Source organism: Palaemon carinicauda, chromosome 6 (assembly GCF_036898095.1).
Source record: "Palaemon carinicauda isolate YSFRI2023 chromosome 6, ASM3689809v2, whole genome shotgun sequence".
NCBI classification, from domain to species: Eukaryota; Metazoa; Arthropoda; class Malacostraca; order Decapoda; family Palaemonidae; genus Palaemon; species Palaemon carinicauda.
Genome location: NC_090730.1, coordinates 96,925,918 through 96,952,987, shown reverse-complemented (window position 1 = coordinate 96,952,987; position 27,070 = coordinate 96,925,918). Strand labels below are relative to the sequence as shown.

The 27,070-nt window shown below is 37.4% G+C and overlaps 1 protein-coding gene across 1 annotated transcript; it reads right to left on the bottom strand.

Moving 5' to 3' along the window:
- Positions 1-339: 339 nt before the first annotated feature.
- LOC137642603 (E3 ubiquitin-protein ligase TRIM13-like) lies at positions 340-25,334 on the bottom strand. Its single transcript, XM_068375306.1, has 4 exons — positions 25,235-25,334; positions 4,113-4,352; positions 1,502-2,077; positions 340-1,330 (listed from the first exon to the last, which is right to left on the bottom strand). Exons 2-4 carry the CDS (start codon positions 4,350-4,352, stop codon positions 836-838), a joined length of 1,311 nt encoding a protein of 436 aa, XP_068231407.1. The 5' UTR covers positions 25,235-25,334; the 3' UTR covers positions 340-835.
- Between the last annotated feature and the right edge of the window lie 1,736 nt (positions 25,335-27,070).

Sequence of the window (27,070 nt, the reverse complement as noted above, 5' to 3'; positions counted from 1 at the left end):
GCAACCTATATCTAATAAATATCATAATTGGAGGAATCTTTGAAAATGATTAGGAATAAATTCTGGACTAAAAATAACCTCTGGCATGATACAGAAAAGCGCTTATTTTTTTTTTTTTTTTTTTTTGGCAAATCTACAGCCAAATAAAATGAATATAACAAAATCAACAGTTTATTTCTTTCTCTCTCCAGTTAGTGGTACTTGATTATTAAAAGATAATGTCTTATTACAAAAGCAAAATATTTCAGTCTATTTATCATTTTATAGAAATGTTTTGTGGTAGGAGAGAAAAAAATATTTACAAGGTAAATGTTAATTGATATATTTTCTATAACAAAGTGAAGCTTAAAAATATACACTTAATGCCATGTATGCATACTGGATAATACTGAAAAACACTAGAAAATCAAGTTGAGCTTTACCGTACTCAAGATAAACTGAGCTATAAAGGAAAGACTCGTGTCCCTGGTGAAGTTGACATAGAATTTAATCAAAATAACATGCATTTGAACTTCATATCCTGAGAGTCAATAAGATAATCAGCTATAAAACAATCATGGCATAGATCTTGATATTGGTGACTTAAACTTTTCAACAAAGTCATTTGAAATTGATTAGGAATACAGTACAGTAGTCTCCCCAATGAACACAAAACAAAATTTCATGAGTACATAGAGTTTTCTTAACGTCTTTTAGTACTGTGATAAATCTGTAAAGAAAGGACGTTATCTGGGTTTTCAAAGCGCTTGATTTATTTAAATAGCATTAAGGGGATGTCCTTTCATGGATAAAACAAAATACAAAGTTCTAAATCACTTTTAGCGCTTCCTAGTTTTCATGTAAAAATATCTGGAAAAACCAGCCCACATTTTGTAATAACAACTTCAGACACTGGATGGTGCCTTACAGCAGCCTTAACAACATCTATCCCATTAACTACCTTTCCGAAAAGACATTTAAAGGTCCCGCCCACTTGCTCTCTGGAGCAAATCCCAAATCCACTGACACCATTCCCATAAATGACACCTAAAACAGCGCCCTGACGACTTTCACCGGTGGCTTCTCCGTCCCATTCTAAGCCAGACATCAAGTCTTGGTTTGTAAGCATCCCATCACGGGGATTTGCGTACCCTCCCCCCGAGAGGTATTCCCGAGGTCGCCCCTTATTTTGCACCAAGCGAAATGGAGATCCAGCATAGGATACCCCAAATGTCCCCATGCACATGGCAGCAAACAGCTGCGCTCGTCGTAAATGGTAAAATGGCTGAATAGTGACCTGGCCAAGGTATTCTCTTCCAATGCTCAGCTGAAGGAATACCTGTGAGGGCATCTGAAAATATAATCAAAATGAAAGCAAAGCACATAAATGATTTTGGGCAATACATGAAAATACTATCAGAAAAGATTAGATAGAATAATACAATTGATCTTTATCATTAATATTAGTACATTAGGTTTAATTGTTAAGTGCATATGCTTGATAGGACAAGCAACCATATACCTTTAACAGAAGGTCGCAGTGAGATGGGTTTTCACTGAAAGCGGAGAGCTGAAGTTTACCGGCGTACCATTCAACCGTAGCTCTTCGACCGTCTACATTTTCAACAGACCCACAAGATCCTGTGACTTGTTCTAATTCAAGAGAATGAGTCTCATTGCCCGCTGCAGTGCTTTCTTCTTGGGTACATGAGTCATTATTTGCAGCCTCTGCTACCATTTTCAAGCTGATTATCTTTGTTTGGAGATCAGAGAGAGCTGCCACTGTGGAAATTCCATCTATCTCTGGTAGAAGTTCCCCAATGATTCTCTTTGATCTGGACAAGTAAGTTTGGCTTCGGTAAAATTCTTTAATCGCGGTCAATGCTTTCTGCATAATGGCTTTATTGTTGATCTCCATATCCCTCTGCCAAGCTTGAATATCTTCTTTCAAAACGCGTTTTTCCTCTTCGAGAAAAACCTTTTTCTTAATAACGTCATGATCTTGTGGATGGCTTCGAAAAAGACACAGACCGCATAGGCTCGTCTGACACATTTGACACCAGTAGGCCAGCTTGTCTCCGTGTGACTCGCATATTTGCTGTAAGGAAAAGCTATTCAGTAACTTTGATTGAAGTAATAATCAATTATGGCATAGAACCTATTGTAAGTTTAAAACTAGGCCATTTCATTTCAATATAATAACGTTAAGTTCGAAGAATCACTGAAATAAAAAAAATGAAAAATTGTATCTTTAATAAAAATGAAACACTGGAATAGTTCGCTAATCGACACCAAAATTTATTGTTATATAACACTAAAAGATTAGTAATGGAACTCATAAAAGATTCATGTGGTATCTATATATTGAAAATCGCTATTAATCAAGTTGGAATGATTTTGAAATCATATATTGAAAGTCAATAAGATAATCAGCTGTACGACAACCATGGCCTAGATCTTGATGATCGTCATATTTATGGAAGATTGTATCCATATCCTTTTTGGGAGTGATTTTCAGTATTAGACCCTTGTTTGCCTTAACGATCATTCTTTGAAAAGTTTTTGATAACTTATCAGACCCTGACATTACTATGAGTTGCATTGATTACAAAATAGTTAAAATTGTTGCAGAAAATTACTAAAAAATAGAAGTACTTATTGGGAGTCTTATACCACAATATGAAGAGTCCAGCACAGGACAGGTGTTGCTTTGGTCCCACTAAGAAGCGTAATTAAAAACACAGCAAACCATTGAAATTGACAAAAGAATTTTGGTTACTTAAAACGATAATTAGGCCATTTGATGTAATCAAACTTGTGTAATTGGATGTATTAATAAATCATAACATTAAAATCTACTTCCTACTTAAGGAGATCCAAAACTATGAGGCAATATGGGGAATGTTAGGAAAAAATTTCAAATTATAGAAAACGTTCTAAACGACATAATTAATACAGAAAAATTGAAAACAAAATGGTTGTTAAAATAAAGTTACTTTTGTTATTCGACAAAATTAGAAATTAAAAATTGGTTATTGTTTTGATTTATGAAAAACGGATTTTAAGAAGAAAGTCATGAAACGGTAAAAAAGAAAAAAATATGATTTCGTCTTTGTTATAAGAATGGTCAGATTGATGAAAACTATTTTGTTCGTACTTTTATTTCTATTCTGCATTTAATTGAAAATACAAGAAAAGCACATAAAAACGAGCATAATAAACTAAATTTGAACAGTTGACTTGGATTATGAAGAAAGGAATAGAGAACCTCCATAGATATAGCTAATTCTTCATTAGATTAGCATCTGTTACTATATACGAAGAATAGAATAAAGGTTTGGTTAACGTTATAGCTGCCTCAGGGGCGTAGAGCTTGTAAACCATAATCTTCAAAAGGAGACAGAGAGTCAGATAATTCTTTCTTTATGCAAAAAAATCTAACGTTTATTGGTTACAGATCGTCATTTTCTTTGGTTTGCATCTGGGGGAACCACAACGTTTCAAGTAATTAACTTTCTCATCTCCGGGGGTTGGTTGCTGTTGTATATTGTCTAGCACTTTTGTGCAGACGTTAAGAGTTTAACTGAATATGTATGGCTCCGGCGGATGCCTGGATAAGATATCCCTACAAGGGGAAAACAGCAGCAGAGAGAAAAAAAAAATTGTAGAAAGTTTACAGTCTTTCTGTTCGTTCTACACCGTTGAGGCAGCCATAACCTTTAATTGGATCTGCATTAAAGTATGTCTTCTCCCAAAATCAAAGTCTGTTATGTTTTCTTTTATATGAGGAGGAACAGATACAAACAAGTCTGAATTATGGTTAATACAGAAAAATTAGCAATGAAAAATAAGTTATTAACTTATAAAAGTTAATATGATTTTCTGGTGATGCTTTAATTAATGAAGAAACTCCTGAAATATGCCATCAAGGAATGATGATGGATTTCCCCCGGAATGAAAAAAAAAAATAAATAATAATTCTTTACACCAGTGGATTTGTGCTAATCGGCGCTTATGTGTGTGTGTGTGTGTCTGTGTGTATTTACAAATTTATGAATATGAAGCATCAGAGATTTTTCGCCAGAGCAGAAAATAAAAAGGACAATATCATCATTCCATAGATCTAAACATACCTCGATTTCAGCTTCATCCATGTTTACACTTAGAAGTTTGTAAATGACGGGCAATTTGCCCAAAACAAGCTCGCTGTGAACTCTCCTACATGTCGGACAACTGAAACCCTTTCTATTCATATTTATCATTCGGGCCAGACAATCCCTGCAGAAGGTATGGCCGCAGGGCAACGCCAACGGATCGTGTTCTCCTGTGGAAAATCTCTCTGAACATACCTCGCATGTGGCAGCATACTCCATCTCATGTAAACAGAAAAGGAATTTGCTTCATTAGCTCTTGTCTGTCAACTTTGGGGAACCGCATCATTTATGACAGATGAGTTGATCCTAAATATTCGTAATGATATAAAGCTCTACTTTATTTAAATTGTGAATGTATCGGAGGTTTTAATAAACTGGAAAATTGATGTACGTTATTCATTTATTAAATCTGGATTTAGACTATACAGTATAGCTTAAAATTGGACATTGAATTACATATGGATTGCAGGATTGAAAATTTCTTCTTCATTTAGAAGTGAAATGCAGACAATGTTGAAATAACTTTCGGAATACATCAATAGGAAGGTTGCTCACATCTATGGAAATGTAAATTCAAACATATTGTATGGAAATTTCCCTAATGACACGGAAATCACTAGGAGAAAAAAGTAGTTTGAACTGATCATCAAATATTACAATAGAGGAAAGAAGCAGGATTTTCTTCAGTAATAGACAGTATCATTCATGAGGTCGCCAGCTAAACTTACTATGATTATTTCTACAACCATAATTGCCACTCTACTTATCTTTGCGACGATATTCAGTCCGGAGCATTTCATATGCAAAAGAGAAACAAGACAAAGAAAGCTATCTTTGTTGATTGTTTTATTTGTTGTAGGTTTAGGCAGCGATGTCAAGCCGATAGAGGGAGTACGTGCGCAATCTTAAAGCAAATGACGGGTGATGGATTGTATACAAATACAAATAAAAGGAAAATGAAGAAAATAAAATATTTCGATGAATTTTACGTTTATCGCAATTTCTCAGTCATGTCAGTAAGTAGCAGCCTAAGATATTGTAATATCCTCAGTTTGAAGAAAAGGCTCATTTAAGTCTCAAAAATACTATATGCAATCATACGTATTTTGTTAGATTTTGCATTGACTGTAAAATGCATCATTGCAAGCAGATTACTATACGTTGAAATTTAGTAACCAGGCTCGCACTTAAAGGAACAAATGAAAAAAAAAAAATATATCACCCCAAACATTTAAGGCTATCTGATTTTCGTGTTTTTGGGGTGTAAGTCATGGTTTCAATCTTTAAACTTAAATCTGACGACGACAAATATGCAATAAATCTACATATGATGGTAACAGTAGTGTTGTAGTCTTTGCAAAATATGGCAAAACTCCAAGACTAGCTGTGCTAATATTCTGAGGTCATACTGGACTTTCCTTCAAACTGCGATCAATACAGCATTCTAGTCAACTGATAACAAACCATATTGCAATATGATTTACTTTGCTCGTAATATAGCAATGAACAGGAAATATGCAATGGGGGAGTTGATGGGGTATTCGTTTAATCTTTCTTCAAACTAGGTAACTTGCAGTATTTTGGGTGGCATTACACAAGTCTATGAGCAAAATTACAATATATTGTAAATTAAAAAAAAAAAAAAACAGTAACATTGCAATGAAAATGATATTCACTAAAACTCTCATGCTATAGAATTGCTAATTTTTCATGGTAAAAAATTAGGTTTTACCTTCAAAATGAATATTAAAAAAAAAGCCACTTTTAGTTATTATCGAAAATACAGCCCCATCATAAGCAATGAAAAATTAGCTCGAACAATCTAACTCTTCATCTTGGTGATTTTATGAAGTGAACTTTCCTGAAAACCTGTACTAATACAATATTCTAGATTGCTAATCCTGAGTTTGATTGCAAGGTTGCGATACTATAAAAATAAAATTGAAGTTGTAAGGTAGGGAAGTAAGAGAGAAAGTAAAATTGAGGGTTGAATGTGGATTTTCGTTCATATTGAACATAATATAGTATTTTCACACACTAATAAAGAACCAGAGCTCAAAATTCTTATTATCCTTATCATCAATATAATCATTACCATAATAATCAAATTTTCATTATCATCATTATCATTACCGTCATTATCATATTATCATTATTATTATTACTAGCAAAGCTGCAACCGTAGATGGATAAACAGAATGCTACCAGTACAATTATTCTTCACTTAATGGTTTAAATGCTACACTGTAATCGTTCAGTGGCTAATTTCCACTTATAAGGATAGAAGAGACTCTTTAGCTATGGTAAGAAGCTTTTTTAAGAGAACGACACTCCAATGTTCTAGGGTCTCTGTACCTCGTTATGTTGGGTAGGGTTAATATAAGGGCATGGATGCCTAGTGTTTTATCAATAGGTTGCTTTTTCATTATCTGTTTTTTTATCTTTCTCTCTGGTATTTATTTTTAAAGCCCTCCTTATTGTCCTCCCTTCAGCTGAGGGGGCTACCCTGAAGGGTACCTAGCCTTGCTTTCAAAATTTAATCTTTAGTTATGGGTTGTACGAATTACAGGCAGGCTGTAGAAGTGGCCATTCAACAATTGACCACACACATGTAATTAACCAGGTAATGGAAAAATAAACAGAGTATGACAAACCATTATGTATGGCATTTATTGACTATGAGAAAGCTTCTGATTCTGTCAAAACCTCAGCAGTAATGAAAGCCCTTTAGAGACCAGGAATAGATTAAACTTATGTAAGAACACTTGAAGATATCTATACAGGGAGTAAAGCAATCCTAAAACTACATAAAGATAATGAGAATATTCTGATTGAGAAAGGAGTTAGACCGGGAGACGCCATCTCTCCTCAATTATTCACAACATGCTTAGAAGCAGTTTTTAATAGTCTAGATTGGGAAAAATTGATTGATTGATTTAAATTTTCAGGCATCCTGACATCTAAGGTCATTGACACCGATATCATTTATCTGATATAAAAACTAATAGAATATTCAATTAAAACCATAAAAGCTGAATGTCATTATAGAAGTTAGATAGCTTTCAGAAGACCTGCTTATGAAATAAATCTAAAAATGCCGCTCACATAGTAGGACACATGTCCAAGAATCTTGGCAAGGATGAACCTGCCATCCTTACCTCGAGCCTCAAACAGATATCTATTTCTTAAGTTATTATAATTAGGGCATTCGGTCAACAAATGCCTCACTGTTAAAGGTACTAAACAGTCGTCGCAATAGGGTTGATGTTGGCCCTTCAGCAGAAACTCGTGTGTCAACCGAGTGTGACCAATACGAAGACGACAAAGAGTCGCCTCCCATTTTCAGGGCATCCTGTCATATCTCCCAGGAGATATGACATTTATTACTTCTCTCATTTTATTGTCATCTACACTATCCCAGTGCTGTTGCCATTTATTACAAAAAAATTTCTTGATGGTAGGTAGGAAATCATTACAGGGAATAGGATACCTTCTTGGTAGCAACTCGGATGCCGCATTCTTCGCTAGTAAATCTGCCTTCTCATTCCCAGACACTCCTACATGTGCTGGAACCCAACAAAATCGAACCATTATACCTCTCTGTCCAATACTAAAAAGCCATTCTAAAATCTTTAAAACTAGAGGGTTACTAGAATTAAAAACTTCTAAAGCTTGAAGAACACTCCTTGCATCACTAAAAATTGTAAGATTACCCTCCTTTTCCAATGCTATTTTCTCAATAGCAGTTAGTATGCCATACAGTTTGGCAGTAAATATGGAAGCTGTTAAAGGAAGTGCACCTCTATAATTAAAACCATTACTATGTACTCGAAATCCAACGCCAACATCAGATTTGGAGCCATCAGTATATATAAAAGTCAATCCCCTATGTTCTGCAACAAGTTCCATAAAAAGAGACCTGGATTCTAAGTCAGTCATATTCTTCTTAACTCCAATAAAGTATTTACAAAAAGATACCTCAGGTAATTTCCATGGAGGCGTTGATGATACCTTAAATGGAAGCACCTTAATTCTAATAATTTCAATACTGTTTAATAATTGTTTCACCCGAAACCAATAAGGTTGAGGAGATTTTGGGTGCAATTCAAAGTATGATGTGTGTCTCACAAGGCTTGCAGTCTGAAAGGCTAAAGAATTAGGGAGTCTTTGCAATCTAAACCAATACTGAAAAATAGAAGACATTCGGTAGAGGTCTAGCGGTAACTCTCCAGCATCAACAAGGAGACTTGGGATAGGTGAGGTTCTAAATGCTCCTGTGGACAATCTAATACCAGCATGATGTATTGAATATAATATTTTTAACTGACTTGGGGTGGCTGAAAAGTATATTGGAAAAAATCAAGGCCTTGTATAATTTTAAAATTGTATTACAGTCTGGCCCCCATGATGTATGGGACAATACTTATAAAAGATTCAGAGCCTCAAGGCATTTAGCTTTTAAAGCTTTTAAGTGAGAAACCCATATTAGCCTACAATCAAATATCAAACCTAAAAATTTAGCTTCACCTACACATGGGATCCGTTGACCTTTAATGTATATATCCGGGTCTGGATGTACTCCCCAGATACGACAGAAATGGACAATAGTAGTTTTACGTGTCTAGAACTTAAATCCATTCATATTGGCCCACTGGATGATTTTGTCAATTGAGAGTAGTACTCTTCTCTCAACCATTGCCATTCTAGCTCCAGCAAATGATATGGAGAGATCATCCGCAAATAATGTTGAGAGAACATCCCGGGGAATGACTGAGGATATCCCACTAATTGCTAGTGTAAACAGGACTAGATTGGGAAAAATGTAGTGATTAACATTAAGGGGGAATACCTTAACAACTTAAGATTTGCAGATGACATAGTTGTGTTTAATGAATCATGGGAGGAATTGCAAAAGATGATAGAATATTTGAATAGAGAAAGCAGAAATGCATTATTAAAAAGGAATATGAGTTAAACTTGGATAATGTTCAATAAAAATGCAGAGACAACAAATAAGAGTTATGGATGAACCTCTAGATATTGCTAATGAATATACACACTAAGGACAGACAATAAGTTTTTTCTCAGGGCACGAGACCGATATTAAAAGAAGGATAAGCATGAGATGGAGAGCTTTTCGAAAAAGAAAAGTATTTAATCAGAAAGGTCTTACCAGTTTTAACTTATGCAACAGAAACATGGAACCATACTAAAGCTTTAGAACATAAACTCGTTACTTCTCAAAAACTTATAAAAAGAAAAATGATGGGAATAACAACAACAGACAGAAAAAGAGCAAAATGGATGTGAAAGTAAATTAAAGTAGAGGATATTTTAACATGTGAGAAAAAGAAATGGACATGAGCAGGACATATAATGATTGATTGATTGATTTGATGTTCTCTGGTATGACATATAATGAGAATGACAGATAACAGATGGACATTAAGAATAACAGAATGGGTCCCTAGAGATTGCAAAAGATCTGGGAAGGAAGAGAAGACGATGGATTGACGAACTGAGAAAGTTTGCAGGTGTGTACTAGTGTACAAAGACCGTACACAGACCCAAGTGGAAGGACATGTCTGAGGCCTTTGTTCTGCAGTGGCCTAGTAATGGCTGATGATACATATGTGTATATATATATACATATATACAGTATATATATATATATATATATATATATATATATATATATATATATATATATATATACATATACATATATGTATATATATATATATATATATATATATATATATATGTGTGTGTGTGTGTCATATATATATATTATACATGTCATATATATATTATATATGTCATATGTCATTTGTCATAGGGGCGTGGGGTAATTACATAACAATACATGATAGGAGGCGGCGAATTAGACGATTGTTATATCATAAGAGGATTCATTGTCTATGTTGATTTTCACAATTAAAATGAGCAGAAATCTTCTTCAAAGCGAGTGAAATATAACTTTAAATCTTGAGGGTGCATAACAAAAGAATTATAAGTTCCTCGCTGGCTCTTAAATGATTTCATCAGTCAAATACAATGGAATTAACTTTACCTAACACAATAATTACACACGGGGAGAGCGGACAGGGAGACATTTAGATAATAACTAAAAGAAACTATTAGACGTCTTATGGCATATGAACGTCCACTATGGCTGTGGTAGGCTTACCATGGCCGGTATGCCTAGTGAGTGTTGCCCACTCACGAGTACGACTCGAACGTGACTGCCTTAACTCACATAATCTGTGCGTTCTTATTTCCCCTACATTGCTTGGGGGTTTGAGGGCTTGTCTCGCCTATGGGTAGCAGTGGCAGGTGATGTAACCAAACCATAGTGGTTCTCACTCTGCGTCCCCTCTCCCCGGTTTACATGTATCAATACAAACTTAGGCTCGGACGGCGGAAAGATCTACAGCAAAGGGAGACTTATCAATTTCAAGTTAAATTATAAAAAGATAATGGTTCTTATCTTTAATCCCACAAAGGGGAATGGACGTTAGCCGTTAGTCGTGGCTATCTTCAAACTGACCCAAGGCATGGTAATCTTAGGCGGTGTGGTTCAAGGGAGCCTTAGAGGGTCGATCCCACCTTGCCTGAGGGGTCCAAGGTATAGGTATGCCCCTCAGATCTATGTCAACGTACTCTCTTTGCTGTTCCCTCCAACCTCCTTGCCTGTAACAAAAAATTCAAAAACAACAAAATGGTCTATTCAACATTTTTCCGGCGCCATGCCTTCTGACTTTGCATCTGGTAGGCTTAGCAGCACAGCGACAGATTGAAATAACCACCATTCCAATATCTATATATTCTAAAATATTTTTTACTTGTGACAGTGTGTACATATTGTTTTTTTTATCATTATTGTTAAGTTTGTTGCTAAATTCTATGAGACCATTTTATTGCTTTTACTTTTTATTTCATATGGAGATATTGAGCAATATCTAGGACCAGTACATCCTAGACTTCGCCAGTCATCTAATGTATTGCAATAGTCGTGGACTGCATGGCAATATGCAAGATCGTACAGTTGCCTCCATACGGAATGTACTCAGAAACTTTGGTTTCTCAAATGAGGCACTCATCTGAGCTCTTTATTCCATGTTTTAAGAAATCAATAATTCTGAAACAGGATGCCATTTCTAGGGAAAGGGGAATGGCGGTGTATATTAGGACCGAGTACCCTGCTTCTCATGAGTCCTGTTATGAATATGGATGTCATGAGATTCAGGTAATAAAAGTTAATAGCAGGCATAACAGCTTCTATTTGTGACCGATCAACTGGAATCCAGATCTTCGATTGTCCTTTTACCATTATGGCTAAGGTTCAAGAAGCTGATAGATAGGCCTCTGTTGTTTTTGTTAGCAATTTTAATGCTCACTATAGGTAGTGGCTGAATTCTGTTTCTCACACTGATCACTATAGTTTGATAACCTCTGAATCATGCTATGAGCAAATCCTAAGTGAAGTTACTCACATGTCTGGAGTGTACCATCCCTGTGTCACACGATCGTACATAGTAACGACATTTCTCTTTTTTGTATATATTATCCTTTGTATCTTCGCTCTCCCCTTGCACTGACAGCAACTTGCATCAACCTGTCTGCTTTTCTTTTGTTAACTGTTAACAGAACTGGTTGCCGGTTGGACATGAAATAGCCGTTTGTATTTTGCGACCTTCTTGCTGGGACTTGGTGTGCATATAAACTCGATGTTCTGTAATAAAGGTATTCAGTTGCTTTCATCTCACTTTTTGAGTTACAACCTACTCTTCGCCCGTCAAATTGGTAACCCCAGGAGTCAACTCGCTCCTCCCGCCTTCCCCCCCCCCCTCACTGGTACTATGGCGGACTCCACAGAAGTTAGCGCCGCCCCATTCAAACGTTCATCGTTCGCTAGAGAAGAGGCCTCTGCTTGGTTTCAGCGCCCAGAAGCCCAGTTTCGCATCAAGGGTGTGACTCGCTCAACCACCAAAGCAGATTATGTTCTCGCGTCGATACCCGAGGACACCTTCCCGGAAATCTCTGGCTGGCTTTGTGAACAAGGAGACACCCCAATAGCATATGACACCCTCAAAACATACCATCTGCAGCAGTACTTGCCGTTGCCAGCCACCCGTATAGCAAGGCTTTTTCAGCTCTCTCAACAACCGTTGGGGGACCAAAGGGCTCTGCTCGCCCTCAGGGAAATGACCATTATCACTCGCCTGCAACCTGCCGCAGACGGTTTTCCTCGTGAGGTGAACCTACATCATGCCCTTTTGGTACGCTGATTACCCGAACCTGCACAAGCTGCCATACCCGATGTCGATAGTTTACCTATAAAGGACTTCATGACCAAAGCCGAGTCCCTAATGGACAGCCACTTCACAACCTCCAAAACCTCCATCAACGCCTCCACTCCTGATGAAGAGGACACCTATTCAACGTCAACCGAAGCTGACGTGAATGCCATAGGACATACACGCCTACCCCGTGACATGTCGGAGCGGCGACAAAGCCACCCATCACACACCACTCGCTCACGCCCCAACCAACGACTTCTATAGCCACTTACTGCTGCCTATCGGCCGCAGTTTTACTACTACCACTCCAGATTCAGGGATGCCCCGAAGAAATGAGCCAACGATTGTCAGTGGACAAAAAACGTGTAAGTAGGCCATCGCTCATGGTGGTGGCCTCCCGTGTTTCTAATCTTTTCTTTTTACATGATGCAGGAACGGGCATGTGATTTTTGGTAGACACGGGTGCTTGTCATTCTCTTTTGCCAAGGGAACTCTTCAGGACACAAGGTAGTCTGTCTAAGTCTGTCGACGTCTGCCTGGTAGATGCCAACGGATCTGCGATACCCACCTACGGTTACAAGAACCTCACATTATCATTTAAAAACAGTAAATATAAGTGGAAGTTTTTCATTGCTGACGTCACATTGCCAATCCTCGGTGCAGATTTCCTCTCTCATTTCCACCTTCTGGTCGATGTCACCCACCGACTATTGGTCAACTCAGACTAGTACTTGTCGACACCTCTTCAACCCGCCCCCTCCAATCTCACTCTACACATCAGCGCACCCACGGATGCCTAACGCACACCTACTCACGCCGTACCTCGAAGTTTTCCGTCCAGAACTTCGCCAAATGCCAACGGCTCCTGCCAAGCACAGTATTTATCACCATATCAAGACGACGGAACCCCCAGTCTTCGCAAAATTCAGACGTCTGGCACTGGATCGATTGGCAGCCGCCAAACAGACGTTCATCAAAATGGAAGAAATGGACTTTTGCCAAAAGGCCTCCAGCCCATGGTTGTCACCCTTACACATCGTCCTGAAGAAAGACGGCTCCTTCGTCCGTGTGGGGATTACAGGCACCTGAACATGCAAACTGAACCAGATCACTACCCCTTCCCAAACATCGCCGACGTGACCGACCTGCACAAAGCGAAGATTTTCTCCACGCTCGACCTCCTGGAGGTGTATTATCAGGTGCCTATGAACCCAAAAGACATCCCCAAGACCACCATCACCACTCCGTTCGGTACATACACCTTCAATTACTCCTGTTTAGCCTTCGTAATGCTGCGGCCACTTTTCAACGTCTCATGGATGGCATCTTAGGGGACCTCCCCTTCTGTGTATGTTACGTGGACGACATACTTGTGTTCTCTTCCTCAAAAGAGGAACACCTCCGTCACCTGCGCATCGTGCTCGACCGCCTGCAACAAAACGGCCTTATAGTCCGCTATGACAAGTGTACCTTTGGCGCCAACGAAGTAACGTTTTTAGGGCACCGCATCACTCCTGAAAGAGTCCATCCCCTCCCTGAGAAGGTAGCAGCCATTCAGAACTTCCTCACGCCCTAGACCGTCAAAGCACAGCAGGAATTCTTGGGCATGATCAACTATTATCACCGTTTTCTGCCAGCCATTGCCGCCATGCTTGCTCCCCTCTACACCTCCCTCAAGGGAAAGCCAAAAGACCTGAAGTGGGGTCCCTTTCAAGAAGCAGTCTTCTGCAACACAAAGAGTGCTGCTCTCACTTTTCCCGTCCCACATGCCCCTCTCCTTCTCTCCACCGATGCCAGCGACGTTACTCTTGGTGCAGTACTCAAACAGGTGGTCAATGGCTCGCCCCGTCCATTGGCCTCCTTCAGCAGAAAATATCCAAGGCAGAATCTGGTTGTTCTACCTTTAATCGCGAATTGCTGGTGGTGCATTTGGCTGTCCGTCACTTTCGCCATTTCTTACAAGGTACGCCCTTCATCATTCACATAGACCACATGCCTCTGGTGCACGCCTTCACTCGACAGTCTGACGCCTGGTCCGCCCGTCAACAGCAACATCTCTCCGCTGTGGCTGAATACAATTGCACTCTTCAACACGTCCCTGGAAAAATGAATCCCTTTGCCAATGCCTTGTCAAGAAACACCTGGGCTGCCGTTCAACTGGGATTGGATTACAACGCCTAGGCTGAAGCCCAACGACAGGATCCAGAGTATCAAGGATATAGGACATCCTGCACATCCCTCCATTGGGAAGACGTCCCCCTCGACGACTCCAGCCCCACCCTCCTCTGTGACGTCAGTACTGGTAGACTGCGACCTTGGATTCCTGCTTTCCTGCTCCCATGCGTCGACAGGTGTTTGATTTCATTCACGGCATTTCACATCCATCGCGTCGTTCTACTGCACAGCTGCTGAAGACGAAGTTCATTTGGCACAGCATTTCTAAGGATGCTAAGGATTGTGTCTGCGCCTATACTTCTTGCCAAACTTCCAAAGTACATCGACACACGGATTCAGGAGTGGGCACCTTTCCTCAACCTCAGCATCGTTTCGCACACATTCACGTTGACGTTGTAGGCCCCCTATCCACATCACAAGGACATCATTACCTTTTTACCGTCATCGACCGCTCCACTCGTTGGCCTGAAGCCATTCCCATTGAAACTGCAACGTCCGCCTCATGTACATCTGCCTTACTCTCAGGATGGATTGCAAGATTTGGTATCCCTGAGCATATCACTTCTGACAGGGATACCACTTTCACCTCTCAATTGTGGACATCATTAGCGAATCTCCTGGGCATCATCCTACATCAGACAACTGCCTACAACCCCACTGCCAATGGAATACTTGAACATTTTCATCGCACCCTCAAAGCAGCTTTGATGTCCCGCTGTAAGGACTCCAACTGGTTTACTCAGCTTCCCTAGGTCCCCCTGGGACTAAGGACAAATTCCAAAGACACCCTGGACATCTCAGCAGCTGAAATGGTCTATGGCAACCCGTTGGCCGTACCTGCCGAATTTTTTCCTTCTGCACCCTACTCCGACGATCTCAGTCCATACGTCACATCGTGGGAAAATTTACTCTATGCCACCAGACTCACAAGCCCCCAGCGAAGCATCACATGCCAACAGACTTGCACTCTGCAATACACGTCTTCCTACGCAATGACACTAGCAATGCCCCCTTACACGGGCCCTTTCCTTGTGATCCGACGCAATCCGAAAGCATTCCTACTAAACATTAGTGGCAAAGAAGACTGGGTCTCCATTGATCGTCTAAAATCTGCTTATCTCCTGCCAGATGACCCGCCTACAGTTCGCCTCTCTAGATCAGGGCGCCCTATTTAACATGTACAGTATGTCATTTTTAGGGGGGGAGCCATGTACCACTCGTGTGTCACACGATCATACATAGTCATGACATTTCTCCTTTTTGTATATATTATCCTTTGTATCTTCGCTCTCCCCTCCAACTGACAGCAACTTGCATCAACCTGTCTGCTTTTCTTTTGTTAACTGTTAACAGAACCAGTTGCCGGTTGGACATGAAATAGCATTTTGTATTTTGTGACCTTCTTGCCGGGACTTGGTGTGTATATAAACTCAATGTTCTGTAATAAAGGTACTCGGTTGCTTTCATCTCGCCTTTTGAGTCACAAACTACTCTTGGCCCGTCACAGGTGACTGGTTGGACCTAGAATACACCGACTCCCCCAGCATTACAACAAGTAAGGTTGGTTGTCCAGTTAAGACATCTGATCAGGCCTTGATTTGTTGGTAGTAAAGACTGAGCAGCCTGTCCCTGATGCATTATACTCATGTGAGATTTTTATAAAATCTCAAGCAGACTGGAATGCTATTTTGAGTGATCTTTTGTGCTTGAATTGGTCACAAATGTATAATAGTGTTGATCCTGTTGTTCCTCTGAATGAGAGCCTAGTTAACATAGTTGATAGGCATATCCCTTCTCGTGTGATAAGGTGCCAAGTGAAGGACAAACCATGGTTCAATGAAGATTTTAGACGTGCTTATTAGGAGAAGCAGGAGGCCTATCATCTATGAATGGGTAACAGATCAGATTTTACCTAAAATAACTATACTCAGGTTAGAGCTTTTGCTGAGAGAGTTTATGCTTCAACTGAAAAGGAATACAATCTAACCATAAAAGACCCTTTCTGGTACAGCCAAGGAACATAAGTAGTGGGCTACCCTTTGGTGTAAATGCAACGGTTCCTCCTTAACATAAACCAGATGGCTCTATCCCTCACTGACCAAAAGAAAAGGCATCCCTTTTGGCTGATTTGTTTGACAGTATGCAGAGTAATGAGAAACTTGATTTTCCTCATTCCTGTTTTCTGAGGCAACACGAACTAGTTTAGCTTTTTGGTTTCGTGAAATTAAAGCTCTCTTGATGGACCTTGATGCTTATGGAGATGTAGACCCAAATAGTATTTTTCCTTTGTTCTTTATAAAGACTCGATTTCATAGCTCAAAAGTTATCTGTTATTGTGTGCAGGTTAGCAAGAAGAAGAGCTTCTAGCACTTGTTGGAGAATTGGTAATGCTACTCCACTATCCAACTGATTACCGCCTAGTTTCCATAAGTACCATATTTTTTAATGTCTTTTGACAAAACGTCAAAATAGGTTTGCTGAAGGTAATCATCTGTTAAATAGTTTGCAATTTGGCTTTCGTAAAGGCCTTGGACCATATTATTCCCTTCGTACAATATTCAATGGTTTACAAAAATCCTTTAAATGTGGCCAGGAAGTCCGTATAATTGGCCTTGCTGACTTTGAATGCGTTAATCATGATGCCCTCGTTTTCAACCTCAAACAGCTGGTGAGTGGGTGGCTCTTTTCTTAGCATCATTATTGAACTTTCAAGTAATAGATCGCAAAGAGTTGTTGTTAATGGGCACAAAAGTGAGTATAGGAACAAGATATCTGGTGTTCCTCAGGGTAGTGTTCTTGGCCCATTACTTTTCCTATTATATAAACATGATATGTGGTTTCGCCTAAAAAACAAGTTCGTTTCAGATGCAGATGAGGCTACTCTCTTTACATTAATGCCATCTCCTAAATGTAGATCTGGGGTTGCTGAATCATTTATTGGAGAGCTAGCTAAAATTAGTGCGTGGTGTAAATTATGGGGCATGAAGATGAATCCTAACAAAACTCAATGTATGATTGTAAGGTGGGTGGTCAAGGACAGTCCTCTGCATTCAGATGTTCCCAGACTGCACCATCCCGTGCATAATACTAGGTATACTGTTAATTCTAACAGTCTTGCCTTCTCCATCACAAGGTTCAATACTACACAGTATTCTAAAAGTTTTATTCCAGTTGTGACCAGATTGTGGCATGATCTTTCTAATCAGGCAGTTGAATCTCTGGAATTTCAGAAGTTCAAATTTTCAGCGAATATTTTTTTTTTCTTTTATGATAAACAAGCTGACATAAGTCTCTTCATTTCCTTTATCTTCTTTCGTCACTGGGCTATTTTTCCTGTTGGAGCCAATGGGATTATAGTATCCCACTTTACTAACTAGAGTTGTAGCTTAGCTAGTAAAGATAACAATATTGCCTCCAAAATTATAATATAAAAGCATACGCTGGAAAGGTAAAAATCTGAATTTACCTGGCAATGTGTTAAATTCTGCATTTATACCTCTACGATGAATGGCTGAAAAATAAACCAAAATACCTATCCATCAACTTTGGTGATTTATTAGTACTAAAGTGAACATTTTCATTAGATGAATTGCTAATCGCAAAATTGCAATAAGTTATAATTTGCTTGCAATACAACAATGTTGCTATCTCTGCAAAGGTGTCAAAGCAACAAGAATAAAGGCATCATATAGTATACTGAGCTAATCACGAGTATGACTGAACATTTGCAATTCATTTCGTATTATGAAGCAGAAATAGAAATATGACATAAATATAGCCCTGAGAATCTTTTTGGATCAGAGGGGAATATTTCTTCTAAAAGCGTTAAATGCTTCATTTTACACCACTAATCACGAATTTGATTACCAAAACTATGGTAGTTTCCTTTTAACATCAATATTTCATTCGATGTCATTAACCAAACATTCCAGAAACAAAGCTATGCGATTTTTGTTTGATGTATAACCCAATTTTCATATCTACTTAAAGTGATAAAGTTTTTTTTTTTTTCGTTAATCTTGAACCTGATGACAATTTTGTAATGCATTGTTATTTTCTTAATACCTCAATGTATCAATCAGATCAAGATTTGCAAAACACTTAGAACAGAGTCTTACAGAGCCTCGATGTAGTCATATTGCCACACAAATAATGAATTTATCTCCAAAATTGGAATATTTCGCAATTTCCTTTACACTCGATCCACAATTCGCCGAAACACCAACACAAATGCATTAAAAGATTACAATATATCGTGGTTCACTGGCAATACAGCAATGTTGCAATTAATGAATAATTCTCCAAAAGCAAAGAGCTCTGGTAAAATTACTGTCATTAAATGAAACTTTTCCTTCAAAGTGGTTATAATCCCGTATATGACATAGTAATCCCATAAGCTGTATAAATTGTAATCTCTTACAATTTCTTTTCAATGCAGTAACGTTTACTAAACTCAACGCGACATTCTCCAAAACTTCTGTAATGGTAAAGATTTTAATCTCTCATTTAAACCGCGAGTAATGCCGTATTGTAAGCAGCTAATCACAAACCTGTTTCAAAATTCCATTATGCAACAGTTCGTAATAAATTCATGTTGAAATAACTTTCAGAATTCTACAGAATATCACGTCTAAAGTAGGTCAGCATGAATCTCTTTGGAAATTTATAAACTGAAATTTGTTATAACAATTATGCAATCAGTGAAAATCTAGCCAGAACACCTAGGTCATATCCTTGCAGATTTATTGGGGTATCATACTTCAATATAATACAATAAAATACAATATAATACAATAAAAAATATGGAAATGAGATGCAACTCACTTGCAATGCAGAATGTTTCAATATGCGTTTTTTTTTTTTTTTTTTTTGCCAAGTTAATTTTCCTTTCAAACGTCATATGAAGCAATAACGTGGGTTGTTAATCGTGAATCTGACCGCAAAATTTTAATATATTCCATCTTTTGCAAAACAAACATATCGCAAAGCAAAATTTTTCAGAATTCTAAGCCTTACGAATTTTCTGTGTCCAAATAAACTTCTTTATACCGAGTATTTTCGCAACTTATAATGAATCAAATGTCAAATTAGCAATATACGGTAGTTTAATTTCATTTCGCAATGTTAAAGTTAATGCAAATTCTTTTATACTAGAAGATTATAGACAACTGAATACTTTCGGCTTAGAAAAGGCGTAATGCACTGAACGAATCTAATTGCAAATCTAATTCCACTTTCTTGCATAACATCAAGGATGCAATTACTTCACAATTCACCAATATTATACCACAATGGATTTTCATTAAAACTGTGTATAATATAATATATCATTCCTAAAATGAAGAATCTGATTACGTCGTTCCAGTGCATTGTATTTTGTTTAATATACACAGATATTTCAATCAATAGCTGATTCGCAAAAACACTGACGGCTTTCGTGTTAATAGTTAACTTTTCCTTCAAACTTGGAATAATCCAATATATTGAGCAAATAGTGCCAAATATGATTACAAAACTAAAATAGATTGCAAGGATTTGCAATATCTCAGTGTTCCAGTCAATGCAACCTTTTTCAAAGCTCCGAGACAATATCATTGAATATTTATAGAACAGAATCGGACTCTTCATTCAAGATATCTATTATGTAAAATTTTCCGCGGTTATTCGTGAATAGCATTACAAAATTTCCATATAAAACAATTATTTTGCAGCACATCAGTAATAGAAGCAATGAAAAAATATTGCAGAATAAGGTAATATACTTTAAGATCCTTTCAAAATGACTACACAGTATCATAAATTTGAATTGTATTTCTGTAGTAATTTACTTGCAATAGAAACGTTTTATAATCAAAGGAAATTCGAATTCTTTTGTTATTAAACCTCAATTTTCCTTCAAACAGGGAATACTGCAGTATTCGAAAGGCTTCTCATTCTGAGTCTGATAACAAAATGGAAATATATTGCTCTTCGCTTGCTTTCAATAAAGCAATGCAGGAACCGAAGATAAATATGCCAGGACACAAAGGCTTTTTTGTGGATCAGTGTGGATTTTTTTTTATGGCCTTTAATCACAAACCTGATAGTTAAAGTATTTCATATTACATCTTGTGTATATGCTAGTTAGCTTTTAGGGGTCGTTCATTAAATATCCGTTTATAGAATTACAACATATTATATCTTGTTTTAAATATCAGTCTATGCAAAAATTAGCCAAACACCAAGACTACATTTTGAGATGCTAATCATAAGTTTGATTTCAAAATCAGATTATATTACAATTACCTTGCAACATAATAATGAGGCAGTGGAGGAAAAAATCGTTAAAACGCCCTATCCCTTCGGGATTTTAGGTGATCAAAGTTTGATTTTCCTTATAGTTGTGTATAATACAGATTTTTTGCCCAGCTCATCCCGAATATGACTAAAGTTGCCAAATAATAAAATTTTGCAATATAGCAATTTAAAAAACAAACTAATTATAATAAAGTATATTGAAATTCTAATCATGAAACTGATTGTAAAATTTCCATATATCGTAGTTTGCTTGCAATTCAGCAATACACAAAGCAACGCAAATCTTGTTATAATCCCGGATTTCAGGGAATCAAATTAAACTTTTGCTTCAAATTAAGTTAAAAGCAATAATTTGAGACCAACCCAATAGCAGAATGGCGTCATCATATTATATGATTATATTAGAGTAATTTACAGTAGAAATCAATGCAATACTTACCAAAACTTCTAGGTCAAGAAAGTTTTGTAGTTCGGGGGCTCAAAATGGTCTTTCCTTCAAATTTGGAGTGACAATGCATTGAAGTCCGGTAATCCTTGATCTAAATACTTGGACTCTCTTTATGAGTATTGTCTATGAAGCCCATTCAGTGTCCATGTGGAATTGGGGAAACCCTGAGGTAGACTTATGAAGTTGAAGGTGAAGAGGATGGCCAGCATGATGCAACAAAACCCAACGGGAACGGAGCTATAGCAGAAAGCTTAAAAGTGAGTGCTGCTTACGGCCAAAATGGCAACGCAAAGACCTGTAAGTAATGCACAGAATGCACTGCTTGATGAGCATTGACTGCATTACCTCCTTACAGGAGCTATATATCTTGGTTCATTTTCCGTAGAGAAATGTGAAAAGCGTTGCAATAGTAGCAAGCATTAATAATGTAGTTTAGTACCAATTGTCATCTTTAAGAATATGACAAGAATAAAATATGTTTCCATTCTATGGGCATTTTGGAACTGGTAGTGCAAATCCTTTAAAACTGTTGGCTGAAGAAACAAAAGCAGATATGTTCCATACCCGCCACTGTCTTCCTCAGTTTTAAAATATCAATCTAGATTACAACAATATTTTTTTCCTTTTGATCACTCCTAAAATTAGGTCATGACATAAATACAAAATCGAGTATTTTGGGGTGAAAAGTGACCATAATGCAATATTTTTACCTATATTCATAAATGTTATTGTACAATTGCAATACATTTAGATCTGGCTATTCAGTATTAAAGAAATCAAGGAAAAATTTACTAAAACCACGTTTACTGATTTAGAGTTGAAGTGATATTTTCTTCACATCATCATCTCCTACGCCTATTGACGCAAAGGGCCTCGGTTAGAATTAGCTAATCGTCTCTATCTTGAGCTTTGAATTCAATACTAATCCATTCATCATCTCCTACTTCGCGCTTTATAGTCCTCAGCCATGTAGTCCTGGGTCTTCCAACTCTTCTAGTGCCTTGTAGAGCCCAGTTGAACGTTTGGTGAACTAATATCTCTTGGGGAGTACGAAGAGCATGCCCAACCCATATCCATCTACCCCTCATAATGATCTCATTCACACAGGGCACTCGAGTAATCTCTCTTATAGTTTCATTTCTAATCCTGTCCTGCCATTTAACTCCCAATATCCTTCTGAGGGCTACTGATGATGCTGTCCTTGTTAGCAGAACATCACAGGATTTGAAATGCTTTATTACCAGAATGCATGGAATATCACATGAGGTTGGGCTGAAGATAAATAGAAGAAAGGTAGAGATGATGAGTACGGGGTATGCAATGGAAGAGGAAATATCATTGCAAGGAGAATTAGAATTAGAGTTTAGTGAAAGATTGAAAAAAGCAAATCAGACGATGGCTAGGTTAAATAGAATTTGGAAATCAAATCGCCTGAAATTACATATAGAAATTAGACTATATATCGGTTTAGTGAGATCGGTGCTAATCTATGGAGATGAGTCGTCGTATGACAATGAAACAATAGCCAATAGATTTAATAAATTTGAGAACAAAGTCCTCATAAGGATATTGGGAGTTAAATGGCAGGACAGGATTAGAAATGAAAGTATAAGAGAGATTACTCGAGTGCTATATATGTGAATGAGATCATGATGGTTTGCGCGCGCTCTTCGCTCTCCCCAAGAGAGATTAGTTCACCAAACGTTCATGTGGGCTCCACAAGCCATTAGAAGAGTTGGAAGACCTAGGCCTACATAGCTGAGGACTATGAAGCGCGAAGTAGGAGATGATGAATGGAGAAGTATAGAATTAAAAGCTCAAGAGAGAGACGACTGGCGAAATCTAACCTAGGCCCTTTGCGCCAATAGGCATACGAGGATATGCCTCGGTTAGATTTCGCCGTCGTCTCTATTTTGAGCTTCTAAATCAATGCTTCTCCATTCATCATCTACTACTTCATGCCTCATACTTCTCAGCCATGTAGGCCTGAGTCTTCTAACTCTTATGGTGCCTTGTGGAATCCCGTTAAACGTTTGGTGAACTAATCTCTTTAGGGGAGTGCGAAGAGCATAACCAAACCATCTCCATCTACCCTTCACCATGATCTCATCCACATATGGCACTCGAGTAGTCTCTCTTATAGTTTCATTTCTAATCCTGTCCTGCCATTTAATTCACAATATTCTTCTGAAGGCTTTTTTCTCGAATATAAAAAATCTATTGGATATTGTTTCATTGGCATACCACGACTCATGTCCATACAGTAACACCAATCTCACTAAACTGATATATAGCCTTATTTTTATGTGTAATTTAAGACGATTTGATTTCCAAATTTTAATTAACCTAATTGTCTGATTTTTTTTTTCTTAATCTGTCATAAAACTCTAATTCTAAAGATCCTGTATTAGAGATCATAGTTCATAAATATTGAAAAGATTCCACCTCATTATGTGTGTATATAAAAAATTCAAGGACTGGTTTAGCACTCACTATCTGCCAGTTGAATAGTCTTACTGCACTGCCTTCTCTGCCCGAAAAAAGATCACCCCCCCCCCCCCCCCCACAGGCCCCCTGTCTCGTACGCCTATGTCCACAATTATATATTAAACACAATCTTCATGAAATCACCTTTTGCCAAAACAGTTACTATAGTCTTTTGGATATATTTCTGTTATTTCAATTATTGTTTTCTTGCAAGCAAAAATCTTCACCATGGCTATAGCTTTTGTCAAGGGTGAATTTTCAGATTGTACTAAAGAAATACTTTGGTGATGAAGTTTATTCCTAAAAGACAAAATAGATAAATATAGTGTGCCTTCATCATATACCTTTTAATCTTTAAGTCGAACACCATTCTGTCAATTCCTGATAGTTCTGTAATACAGCAATCCATATAAAGCCTTAAATCTTTGAAATGGATATTCTTTTAGACATATTCTCTGTAACAGTATGAAGTTATGATATTGTTAAGAAAAACTCCTTCAGTTAGGAAAGGGCTTTTTAATCTAAAAAATACCATATTTCCGAGTATGAAAGAACTCTATTAAACATTAAATTTACAGACGTTTGAGATTTGTAAACAGATATTTTGCAAGTAACACTTTCACCACTTGAGTGGAATTCCTTTCACAGGAAAAAGTTTCCGTTAAAATTCAATTCTTGGTGTAACTGAGCTTATTTTGTTTCCGATGTCAGAGAAGACGACAAAAGCTTTATATTACAAAACACAAATTCATTTAAACATGAATCCGTGTGCCACCTCTTTCCCTCTCTTCTAAAAGCTCCATCGAACGGGCTTTAGAAGACAATCTCTCTCTCTCTCTCTCTCTCTCTCTCTCTCTCTCTCTCTCTCTCTCTCTCTCTCTCTCTCTCTCTCTCTCTCTCTCTCTCTCTCTATCCACATTTTAATTGAGTTGAAATATTTTTTTCGAGGAATTCACAATTGTCAAGCGTATAGTATTTGTATCGAGCAGAATATATTCATTAAGTGAATTCTCGGTTCCTTAAAAAATGCTTCGTCGGGATATTTATCAAAGCCGTTGTTAGATACCGTCAATGCAGTGTCTGAGTATTGCAGACGCACATGAAGTCAGTGGAATTATTCTTCTTCTTTGCATATCAGTAATAATAGCGCACGACTCGAATTTTAATAAAAAAAAAAGGGGGGGGGGGATTTCGACTATTGCCTATTGTTATTCATTTCGTAAACTGCACAGTGCAATATTATTTCAACATTATTCTCATCCATTGATAGAGTACAGAGCAAAATAAGATTTGAATTTCTATGAATAGTATCACTTTAAAGAAAGAAAGAACGTACAAAATATTTGGTTGTTGTCGTCGTGAAATGTTTTTAATATTAGTATGTTGCTTACCTGTAACTCATGTGTTATGACCAACGAATATTGGAATCTTTAACATGCGAACTCTTGACAACAACCGATGAATGGTAACTGGTGAAATTCAAAGGCGAACAATTTTATCTTTCTGGAGGAAGATAAGAAATCTTATCTGTTATCTTCTTGAAATACTATGCTCCTCTGTTTACGTCCTGGGCCCTAATTCTTTTATTCACAGCTCTCATTTTCCTTATTTCGGTGTCATGATAGATTATCTCAGTTACTGTATTCAACGTTACACTTATTATTTTTATTTTTCCAATTTTCTAACTTTTTTTTCGTTTGTTAATTGTCATTTATCGATATGCACTACATATGATTAATGATTAAAAACATTTTTGCTCAAATCTCATATCATAATTTTCCTGTGGAGACTAACAAACTTTTCGTTTTGATTTTGGTGTTTTACGTTTTCATTAAGAATCTATTACCGGCCTCAGATAAGGAAATAATATAAAAAAGAGAGGAATGACAAAATCTAATAATTGCTTGCCCATACACCATGAAAGACAGCTCCGCGATACATATGGGAATTACTATAGGTCAGACTGACATATTTATCTCTATCAATCTTTTACCAAATCAATTTGTGAACACCACCATTTATCTATGAGAGGACATTTCATTTCAATAAATGATAACTTTCTTTCATTGATGAAGTTAGAGTTTATATATTTACATTTTAATCAAAATATTGAAATGAAACTGACGATACGCCAGGAAGAATTGCTATTCTCTGTTTATCGCTTACTGCGTCAAAAGATGGAGTTTTCTGTCAAAACACTATAATAAATTTAGCGCTGTGTATATGAAAGCCTACTTGTTTGAAAATGGAAGATATGTTTACTAAACTCTATTCTAACCCGACCCCCAAAAATTAAGTCATGAGATAAAGTCACTCTGCCTATGGGGAACATATCTAACCTCATATAGAGTTCTATCCTTATAAATAGGGAATCTTATCAAAGCACCAAGCCTTCACCAATCTGAAATCACTCCTTTTACTCCTATGTATATCACCTCGAACATTGCTCTTCTGCCCGAATGCATGCGTCGATATCACTCATTAGATTCTGTTACTCAGATCAGACTTCACATCCCCTCATAAAACGTATGGAAGCGCCAATCATTCAAATCACTTTTTCGTTCTTTTTATTTTAATCCAAGAATTTATGTCCTTTCATGGAAGTTTTTTTTTATTTGTTTATTTAGTAGATAGCTCAGAGACAAAATGCATCTCTGAGCAAGAATTTCAAGAAAGTCTTATCTGGGATTCTACTTTCCGATGAGATGACAAATAAACATTTCATTTGGCAAACGTTTGTTCGGGAAGAAGAAGAATTTTTAATTTTGTTTTGTTGCCTTTTCTCTTCCTGCACATGTTCTGTGCTTACTTGGCAATGGCCTGGATTCCTTCGGCCGGATAAAAATGCTGAAAAATTATAATAGAGAGAGAGAGAGAGAGAGAGAGAGAGAGAGAGAGAGAGAGAGAGAGATCTGGCATTCTATGTACGAACGTATATATGAAGAGACAGATAGAAAAAACAAGGACAATGACCCTTAAAACATCATGATAAACTAGAACATGCTGGGATGAGATTGAAAATGCCAGGGCAAATTCTATCACCATAAAATGTACCGCTTCGACTAATCTTAAAACTGTGACGAAAAATTATATCAAATACAACTAACTGGCAACTATCTGGTAACATGCAGTTGGCAAAATTAGGAGTTATGCGTCAATTTCAAAGTACTGTCGAACCAACGCTATCAATGTAATATTACCCTAGTTCGCCCTCGTAGATGGTATTG